Below are 11,342 nucleotides of genomic sequence, written 5' to 3' on the forward strand. Positions count from 1 at the left end.
AGTAATGATTAACAAATAAACTGGTAATTGATAGTAAATTCAAATAAGTATTCACTATTCAAAACACTAATATTAAGCTCAATGAGTATAATATTAGATAATAATGTCATAAGATGGAGTAGTTGATTACAATTAGGCTTTTAAAACATTTTTGTGTTGTTCAGAAGGAAAGAGATGTTAATTCATTTTAAAGTTTGTTAGTGCAATAATACATTTTGTAAGGATAAGTACTTAAACAATAGAAAGTAAGCAGAGGAGAAAAGGGAGAAATAAAGAAAACTGATGGGAAAATCAACTCAGTGGGATAATGTAAGAAATGTCAAAGCAGAAGCTAAGTGGAAAACATAGAAACCACATTAAAAATTAAAGAACAAAATGCATATATATGTATGATTGAGTCATTTTGCTGCATAGCAGAGATTAGCACATTATAAATCAAAATACTTCAATAAAAAATAAATGAAAATTAAAGGGCATCACCACAGGTACAGCAGAGATTTTTAAAAGCTGGAAGCCAATACTATGAAAAATCATTTCAAAATTACCGCTTTCACTACATAAATTTTGAAAATATTAAAAAAAATTTAAAACTACATTTGAAAACAGGAATGAAGCACAGTTCTCTGGAAAAAAATAAATTGCCAAAATAGAATTAATAACAGAAAATGTAAATGAAACATAGCTTTAGAGAAATCTACTTTCAAACATCTCTCTTTCTTTTTCATTTCACATGCTAAGTAATCTTTAATGAACTGGCAATCCTCATTTTATACAAAGTGTTCCATAAAACAAAAAGTGGGAAAAAATTCCAATATATTTCATGAAGTTAATATGCTGCTGGTAATAAAAGTAGACAGGACAATATAATAATTGAAATTATAGTCCAGATCCTTAATGAAACGTTGCAAACTAAATGCTGTGATTAGATGGGAATTAATCTCAGGAATGTAAGGATGATTTAACACTAAAAATATTTATCAATGCAATTTTCTTTATCAACAGATAAGAACAGAAACCCATGTGGTTATCTGAATAGATGTAGAAATGTATAATTCAATAATTGTTCCTAATCAGAGTTTTAGTAAATGAGAAAGAGATAGGAATTTCCTTTCTCACATCAAGAATGTCTACCCAAAACCAAGAGAAACTATTGTTTAATGGTAAGATATAAGAAGCAGATTTTTAAAAGCTGGGGATAGAACAAGAATGACACAATTATAACTTCTAGTAACATTGAACAAGAGGTTCTGATTATAATAATAAGAAATTGAATATTTAAGGACTAAAAAGAAAGAAAATTAAAAGCTCGCATATTCTCAGAGAAAAGGGTATTATCTATGTCAGTACAGTCCAATAGAACTTTTTTCAATGAGTGAAAAGTTCTATTATTATATCTCTGCTGTCTGATATGGTAGCCAATAGTCATATAAGGTTCTTGAGCACATAAAATAGAACTAGGAAGGGTGGAAACTAAATTTCTTATTTTATTTAAGATTAATTTTAATTTAAGTAGCCACATATGGGTAGTGGTACTCAAATGTGACGGCTTTGAACTATACAGAATATCTAAGACAATCTTAGACTTATTTGAATTAATAAGAGAATGACCAAGTTTGCTGAATACAAAATCAATATATAACACTCAGTATTGTTTCTAAACACTAGTAATAACCAATTAGAAAATATCATTTAAAAGGTACTATTCACAGTAGTGATCATAACCAGAAGATAGCTAGAACTATATCAAACAAAAATAAATGTATGACTAATACCAAGTAAATTATAAAACTTTGGAAAGAAATACGAAAGCAGACCTATGAATGAAGAATTATTTATGGGTGAGCAGATTCAGTATTTCAAAATGTCAGTTCTGTCCAGAATACTGTAAATTCAGTGCAATTCCAGTCAAAATCTCTACAGGGTATGTATGGAACTACAGATCCTAAAATTCATGTGGAGGACTAAAAGGCTAAAAATAGCTAAGACAATATTGAAAAAATAACAAGAAAAGTACCAGATAACAAAAATTATTTAGAAAGCAATCATAACAAAAATATGTGGCAGTGGTATGGGTTTGGACAGAGAGATCAATGGAACTAAATAAAATCTAGATATACACCACATTTATATGGGAACTGGTATATAATAGAGATGGCATTACAAGCAGTAGAGTCAAAATGGTACTGGAACCATTGGTGATCCTTCCAAATAGAGACACCTACTCTACATTCTACCCCAAAATAAATTCTACACAGGGAACTATACTCAGTATTTTATAAAAATCTATAATGGAAAAGAATCTGAAAAATTATATATATATGTGTATATAACTGAATCACTGTACTGAAACCAGCACAACATTGTAAATCAACTATACTTCAATAATTTTTTTTAATTCGAATAATTCAAGCACCTAAATGTGAAAAGCAAAATACTAAGCTGTAATTAAAACACAAAATATTTTTCAAGTCTGGTTTTGAATATCAGTATCCTATAACCAATAAGAAAAAGTAGAAAAACAAAGACAAAATATGCAGAGGATATGAAGAAGCAATTTCCAGAGGAGAAAAATCTCAAAGTTTAGTAAACACGAGAAGATCAACTGCACTGAAATTCATTAAAATTTCTAGTGAACTTTTATTTCCTGTATATCAAATAGACAAAAATAGAAAGTTGAAACATATCAAGAGTTGACGAGTATATGGAAATGGGAATTCTTATATTACTGCCTATAGTATAAGTTTGAAACCACTTCGGAGAGCAATGTTAAAATACACATAAAGGTGAAGATCGACACACCCAAGGCCAAAAAACCCACTTCTCACCCATGGTGGATTCATGTCAATGTATGGCAGAACCAATACAGTATTGTAGAGTAAAATAAAGTAAAAATAAAAATTAAAAAAAAAAGAAAAAAAGAAAAGAGGAACTCATGTACTAGGAGGCCTGAACAGGATGTCTTTAACAGCAGAGTTGGTAACAGTGACATGCTGCAAACAACGTTAACAGTTCATGACGCGAATGGATATCCACACTCGCTGTCTGGCACAACAGTTAAAATGAATCACCCATGTCAACATGGCCCCAAATGGATAAATCTCAAACAATGTCTTCGAGGGAAAAAAATCTCAAATGGTAGAAGGTATAAAAACTATGAAGCCCACATAAAAGTTTATGAAACATCCAAAATAGTAACATAGATTGTCATGGGAGGCAATAGTAAAGTGCAAAAGCATGTGTAAGAATGAAGAGAACCCAGAGAGGTCTGATTCTAAATCCAGCTCCACCACGCATTTGCCTGTGAGCAAGGTGTTCCATATACTAAGCCTTCATTTCCCCACCTGTAAAATAAGAACAGTTTCCTTATCTCACTAGATTTTTTCAGGATTAAAGTGAGTATTAATGCCCTTCGGCATCCTTTGACTTCATTACATAACTCTATCTGGAGTGAGAGAATCTTCCACTTCAGGCCTCTGCACCCGCGTTGAAGGCACAGGGCAAGAGCCCACATAAGACCTCATGGCTGGCTCTTCCACACTTAGAACCCTGGGTTTTCTTAAAGTGACAGAGCACCCACATGCAGAAGTACAGATCCAGGAAAGGCAGAGTACTAGACATACGCTGTAAATAAACAAAAGAAGCAGATAGTGTTGGCGGTGGATCGTCTTTCCCATGTTCTGCTGTGGTAGAAAGAGCGTTGGACAGAATTCTGTGAGCGAGCCCATGTGTCTCTGTTTCCTCATCGGAAAGACATGGGGATCAGACAACAGAGACAACTGCATCCCAGTGTAAGGGCCTATGGATGAGGCTCCTTCCACGGCTCTGGGTAACAGGCCATCCAAGATCAACAGAGGCTCCCGGCTTATTGGCCCGCACATTGACAGCTCTAGCTCTGTGGGGTCCACGGTCCTGGAGGTTGTAGGCCTGGAGTAGGGCACAGCTTTGCAAAGCTATAAGCTTGAACCAAGCAGAGAGGAGACAGGACAGGGGCATTTCCAGCCAGAGAGGAAGACAGAAGATTTATGAAGTCTCTTAAGGGCCGCTTCCTTTTAGTTCCTTTGTTCTAAGCCACAGATTGGTCTCACAGAGGAGGATCTAGAAAATAGAAATATTAGGGGAAGAACAGAGTGCCATGCATGGCCAACATGTTTATCAGAGCCATGAAGAGATGGCTGAACCACCTTAGAGTTCTGATGTTACAGGGGGGTGAATGTGATTGTAGGTGGTTGTGCCTGGGTGCTCAGATGCTAAGTCATATCTGACTCTGTGACCCCATGGACTGTAGCCCACCAGGCTTCTCTGTCCATGGGATTCTCAAGGCAGGAATACTGGAGTGGGTTGCCATTTAAGAAGCCTAAAAACTTCATGCTAATAGACCTATGAAATGTTCATGTCATGGTCATGTCTGTCCTATATAATAGTCTTTTGACACTCTACTGTCTAATGTATTTTAGGCTATAAAATTAACAAAGTTCTCTTGGACTTACACATGAAAGGTGTTAATTCTCACTGAATACTGGTATTGAGGTGGCCAAAAATTTCACTTAAGTTTTTGTGAGATGTAATAGAAAAACCCAGACGAAATTTTTGGCCAAACAAATATATTAGGAATGACTGAAGTCAAGATATTAAGCCTAGCTCTTATGTTCATGGGCTGGGTGACCTTGGGTGAACCTCTTGATTGTGTTACATCTATTTTCCCATCTGGCAAAATGGAGTTCATCATATTTCTCTTTCTCTCTCTCCTTCCCTCCCTCTTCCCCTCCTCTCCATGGAGAGTTATAAAAAATAAGCAACAGCCCAGATGAAAAAACACTCCATGCCTCTTAGAGAAAAAGCAGAGTGGAAACCCAAGGCCCAGTATGTGCATAAGACAGGACAACTGGGCTCCATGCTGGTTCCTAGGACCTATACTTGCATCAGCCTGTGCCTTAGCTTCCCACCAACAAGAAGGGCAAAGGACATCCACCCTTACTCTTACCTCACTGTTGTCCTACCAGTCTCTAGGAACTCCAGATAATGTAGCAGGCCAGGATTGCCCTAAATTACACCCTGCAAAGTGGCCTTAGTTTAAGAACTGGCTAATTTTAAGAACTTTCCTATTTCACACTGAATGCTAACCCTATATTCTTTAGTTTCAACAGCTTCCTAATATGGACCAGACCTATTCCAAGATCTGAGCACACTTTGTAATAATCATTTGAGAGCCCTATAATTTCTGTAACCATCCTCTGCCCTTTCTATTTCCCTTCAGGGCACAGACCAAAGGTATTACTTTTAGCAAAAGTGCTTGCATTATTTCATTCTTAGATAGGCTAAAAAGTAGATGTCTAATGTACAGGCTTGACGGGGTGAGGAAAAAAATGTAGGGTCTTTCCCAGTATACAAGTAGATGCCATCCACTTCTAAGTCTAGCCCTGGAAGGGTGTCCTTCCACCATAAGGGGAAATACGGCTGCTGGCTGGGCTGTTCACCTTAGCATCTCCAATAGGATGGGCTCTGTATCAAAGAATCCTGGAATGTTTGGAGAGAGAGGAGGGTACACAGAATAGTGAGGAGTGAACATAGATCCTGTGAGAAATAATGAGAGATCTTGGGAAGTTCAGCCTCCTAAAAGAATTATTAATTCAATACACATTGATGGGCTTCTTTTATATATGGGCAGAGTTCTGTAGTCAATTCTAGGGAAAGGTATGGGCACGATGCCCAGGAGGGGACAAAGCAGCTATTTTTAAATACTACAAAGACTCTCAAGTAAGAGCAGAAGGATCAAGGGGAAAGGGAGCTAACATGTAATGAGCTTCCTGTGTCAGGAATTTTACATGTAGTGTATATTTAATGTGCAACCTGAAACCCACACGTCATGGGCCCACATGCAGGGGGCTGAGAAGACTGTTATCTGCCTTCACCTTTACACCCTTCCACCTGAATTGAGTAGTTTTTCTTCTTGGTGGCCCAACTAACGATCTGGTCTCATCAGGTGCTCACCAATTAAACACATATGCACACAGTGTTAACTCAAGGCTCCAGTCTATGGAAATATTAAAGCAGAATCTGATTTACTATCTATCAAGGACACTACCAAAGGAATTCCAGCAATGGGTAGAAGTATGCGGAAAGTGTAGGCTTTATAATTAGAAAGAACCCCAGTTCACTGCAAAACCCACTGGTTTGGGGCAGTTACTTCATCTCTTTGAACCCTCATTTCTCCAACTGTTTACAAGTGATAAATGTAGGTAAAGAAGCTAACAAACAGTAGATATTTATTACTTATACCCAATATTTGCAGCTCAGTGCTTCTAAACCTCTTCTCTGTGATAGGAAAGATGCATTGCAACCTGTCTTCCTCACACCAGTAAAGGCAAAAAGGCCTGCCTATCCCAATGTCTGGACTTCCCTGGTGACTCAGCAGTAAAGAATCCACCTGTAATGTAGACGATGCGAGTTTGATCCCTGAGTTAGGAAGATCCCCTGGAAAAGGAAATGGCAACCTACTCCAGTATTCTTTCTGGGAAAATCCCACGGAGAGAGGAGCTTCGTGGGCTACAGTCCATGGGGTCACAAGAGTCGGACACTACCTAGTGACTAAACCCCCACCACCATCCATCCCAATGTCTAAAAGGCCAAATTAGAGCTAATTTTTTAGGTTATGACTTAATTATTTTAATATACAGAGAATTTTTCATGGAGCTTCTCTTCCCTTAATGCTAATAGTAGCCCTTATCAGTCATTTATACCACAGTGTGAATGAGCTTGAGATGCTTCCCTTAAGAGCACTTTTCAAGATTGGGGTGAAAATGGCATCAGACTCCCAGTGTCTGGGTGAAAATTATCTTTACAAATAAAGTGAGTCCTTCATATACACTCTGCCATTTTTTAGTGCTCCCTTTGCTCCGTGCCTTATCAACATGCAAACTTTTTACTAGAGAAAGTAAGGCAAAATGCACGTTTTCTAATAAAGCAGAAATAATTACTTTGGATAACCTTTGAGCAAGACCATGTAGATTTATTAAAAACTAAAATTTTAATTTACATGTATATTGAAAAAATACATTTTTGCAGAATTTCCTTGTTTATACATTCCCACAAGCCTCAACAAAATTGAATATTATAGTCAGAAAGATTTCATCAGGGTTCATTTTAGAACAGTATAAATAGAAATCAAACATTTCAAGAAATGATTGGCTTTAGCCGGAAGATACAAAATTTAATTTTTCAGCAGTGTCGAGATATTATTTCTATAGCTGCCACCATGAATTGTAGGGGAAGAAACATTACTATTTGTATGAGCAGAATAGTGAATAGCTAAATTTCACTTTCATTTACTCAATTGGACAGGATGAGATTATGAAATAGATTCTTATGAAGAAATAAAGAGGGTTTTAACTTTTATTTGGTTACAAAATACACAGATGTTTAGCTCACTTCCTCCTCTATTTTATTTGCAGAGCACTTAGACTTGTAACTGAATTCACTTCACTTCTCTGTATCACAGGTCACCCTGAGGATAAAGTTAAGCTGGGATAACCACCACTCTTCCCTTTGGGACCAAATTGTCAAGGAACATAACCACAGGATTTCTGACTCCCTGAGGGCAATTTTTCAGTAAAGAGTGACTAGAATCAGAAGAATCTTGGACTTTTATTTTCTCTCTTTTTTTCCTTCCAACACCCTTCTCCCCAACACTGCCCTCATCTAACTAAGTCACGTAGATGAGAGGGGAGGATGGTCAAGAGGGAGTATAAGAAATTGTCCTAATACCTTGAAGATACTTGAATGAATCATATACAAAGAGGTTTTCAGAAACCAGAAAACATATCGCTCTGTCTCATTTTACACTAGTTCAATTTTTTGAGTCCATATTCATTTCTTAGTCTTGGATTAGTCTCCTGAAATGTTACGTATTTACACAAATCAAAGAACTTTAAAAAATGAGGTATAGCAATATGGTAGTTCAGGTGTACAATATACTAATTCAATATTTGTTTATATAGTAAAATGAGCATCACAGTAAGTCTAACTAATGTCTATCTGCATACATAATTATATATTTTTTCTTATGATGAGAACTTTTAAGATATAATCTTAGCAATTTCCATGTATGTAATATAATACTATTAACTATAGTCACCATGATGCATATCACCCAAGAACTTTTCATGTACAAAGTTTATGGATACTCCTCTATAATCTTAAAAATGAAATTATTCGTAAATGGAGTAGGGAAACTTTGAGCAGATTTTTGTCGTTTTAAAGCAAGTTAAAATCAGTAGCAGCTACTCATGAAAATAATCGCACATTTAACTTTTGCTCACTAATGGTTTGAGCCCAGCTAAAAATTCAGGATACAGAGAATGATGGAACATGCAACAGGATGAAAACCTAGAGCCCATGCCGCTTAAGTAAACTTTCCAGACTTTTGTTAATAGCTGTGCTAATCTTCAGGCAAAATCCTCAAGACGTTCTTAGAATACATCCTTCCTTTACATCTGACAATTTTTTTTTATAACTGTCTAATTGAAACTCTTTAGAGATTAGTTTGAGTTAAACAGAGGAGGCAACTAATAAAATTACAGCTGGACCATTGCACAGTACACTATTTCTACCTAATAAATTAGTGCATTTTTAAATTTAGTAAAAATCAAGTGATCTGACAACACAATCTTTGCCAAGCACGTGTGATAACAAGCTGTCTCTTGGCATCCACATTTATTGATTATTGATAAATCAGCTTAACATTTTTGGGGAAATAAGCAGGGTATAAATCAGTTAAGCAAAGGGAAAAATTTTCTAACAGCTAACTTTAGTCACAAAGTCATTTTAGAGCCCGAGTAAATCTGTAAAATGAAGAAAGTATTTCATGCCCCTCTTCCTCTCTCATCCACTTTTGTGGCTAAATGGAGTGAGTAAGCAGAAACCTAAAATGTTGGCCACTGAGTAGCCAAACAGCCTGGAAGTAACTTGCTGATTGCTGAAAGAAGTGAGTCTAATGACGAACTCAAAACAAAGATAAAAATTTTTATCATGAGCTAGGTTACAATGAGGCATCCTTGGTTCAAAATTCAGGAAATACTCACAATCATTATAAATGTACCCAAGAACTCGGAGAGTGTTTCCCTGGCTAAAGTGTTCTTCAAGACCAATCTCTGCTTCAAGCTTTTTTTCTTTTGTTCCATCTCAGGCTGCATCTTGGGGCTTCTTCAAAGACCACTCGTTTCACCAACACCTGCTTCTTCTGATCCCTACTTCACTGGCACATAAAAGTTTTTAACAACTGCTCACAGGTTCCTGGTGATGTCTGATTCGATTATCCAGTCCCAGTTAGAATCTGTGGTTTACTCCTCTGGTGGTGAAGTTGTCATTCTGTGGTTGCTGCTGTTTATTTGAAATGGCGAGGTAGAACCTGAAATCCTGAAAACAACCCTTTTTGTGCCTGATGGATTAATCATTACCTTTCTTTTCATGGTACTTTTTTCTCTGTTGGTTTTTTGTTTCAAGAGATGAGAAAAGAGATGTATTGGTTGCGTCGTTGCCAAACCACAGCGATGGGCTCCAGTCCAGGAGAGATTTACATGTTGCACAATTGCAAGCTTCTGACTTTTTTTTTTTTCTGTTTAGAAATGGTTGGTTGAAGTGTAGCTTGGAATTGTCAAATCAGACACATATACATCCAGTGTAAACATTCTTCTCTGAAGGCACTTTCATGCACATTATAGAACATGAATGAAATATAGATGTGTTGTTCTGCAAAATTAATCACTCTTTTTCTCGTCCAATAACATTTCAGTGATTTAATTGCAGCTCCCTGATGATGTTGAGAACCACTGCATTTGTTCTAGAGATGAAGAGATTACCGTGTGTGTGCTCAGTGTCTCAGTCACTCTTTGTGACCCCCATGGACTGTAACCCATCAGGCTCTTCTGTCCCTGGGATTATCCCAGGAAGAACATCAGAGTGGGTTGCCGTTTCCTTCCCCAGGGGCTCTTCTTGACCCAGGGGTCCAACCTGCATCTCCTACATTAGCAGGCAGATTCTTTACCACTGAGCCACCTGGGAAGACCTGAAGAAAGGAACATACAGAGAGACAATTGCAAGTTTCACATGGCAAGTCTGTAGAACAGAATGGGATCTCCTGTTCGGATCCTGTAGCTGGGATTCATCTACCCAAGATAGCTTGGAATCAAGAATCAGGATGATGGAGAAACCAACTTCTTAAGAAGCATTCTAGTTTGAAAACCAAGTTGCCTTCCTTCATTTACCATGAAATACTTAGGCAAAATCTATAGTAAGTAAACAACAGTAGCTTGAGAGTCTATACTGCTTAGAGATCACTGAGTCAGAAAGAGCTCAACCTGAGTATGTCACCCCAATTAAACAAGAAAGGGAGTAAGATACCTAAACAAGTCTCCTGGGCTATATTTTTTAAGTTTGATGAATAACATCCCTACAGACAGCAAACTGTATTCAAGACTAACTTCTCATCACATTGAACATTCAAGTCTTATTTTTCAAAACTGGTTTGAAGAGGTAGAATCCAGTGGTTGTTTCTGAATCCCAAAACAGTTCCATGGAATTAGTACCCATGCTGTGTGCTTCTTCCCAGCTCTCCCACAGAGAAGCCAGCTCTATTTCAGGCCCTCCCCTGTCTTTGCAGGAGGCCCACAGTTATTCCCAGTTAAGGAGGAAGACTGGAAGAGAAGGAAGGGCCTAGAGAAAAGAGCTGCAGATATTACAAGGACAGAAGACATACCTAGTGTATAATTGAAATCAATAGTTTAGGTCTAAAGAGATTATAACTTGCCTGAGAACATGCCATTGCCAAAACAGTAATGAAGTATTTGACTAACTCCTGGTTAAGTTATGGATACTATTGTCTAGAAGAGTTATTTATGACTGCACTATTCCCAAGTACTGCTGGATGGACCAGAGAAACAGGACTTTATTGTTGTGTTTACAACTAATACCACACAAGGGTGTTCTTTGCTGTCCTCCCTCACCTAACAAATATTTATGGCGTATTCATTGTGTGCTGTGCCAAGCACTGTACTTAACACAAACACGTGGAGTTCTTGCCCCTTACAGAGCTCAGAGTCTCATAAGGGAAGCAAGCATGAGTGAAATAATCATACACACAGAAATGTGAAATCACAACAGAGATGTATGCTATGGGGGTAGAGGACATATTTCTATGAGCAAATGTAAGCAGGGAATTTCACCTTGCTAGAGATCTCTGATAGCTTCTCTTAAGGATATCATGTCTGAGCTGAGATCAGAAGGAAGGATAGAGGTTAATCACATGAAGTGGGGAATGTCTTGGGGGGTGAGGATGGGAACAGTATAAT

General features: G+C 37.3%; 1 protein-coding gene across 1 annotated transcript in view; it reads right to left on the minus strand.

Annotated features, from left to right (window-relative positions):
* The window catches only part of AQP9 (aquaporin 9), a 51,425-nt gene extending 41,860 nt beyond the window's left edge, over positions 1–9,565 (minus strand). The window contains exon 1 of the mRNA XM_069596390.1: positions 9,078–9,565. Coding sequence (XP_069452491.1) covers positions 9,078–9,188 — 111 coding nt within the window. The 5' untranslated portion in view covers positions 9,189–9,565. The remainder of the gene's footprint in view (positions 1–9,077) is intronic.
* Between the last annotated feature and the right edge of the window lie 1,777 nt (positions 9,566–11,342).

Source organism: Ovis canadensis, chromosome 7, assembly GCF_042477335.2.
Source record: "Ovis canadensis isolate MfBH-ARS-UI-01 breed Bighorn chromosome 7, ARS-UI_OviCan_v2, whole genome shotgun sequence".
NCBI lineage: Eukaryota > Metazoa > Chordata > Mammalia > Artiodactyla > Bovidae > Ovis > Ovis canadensis.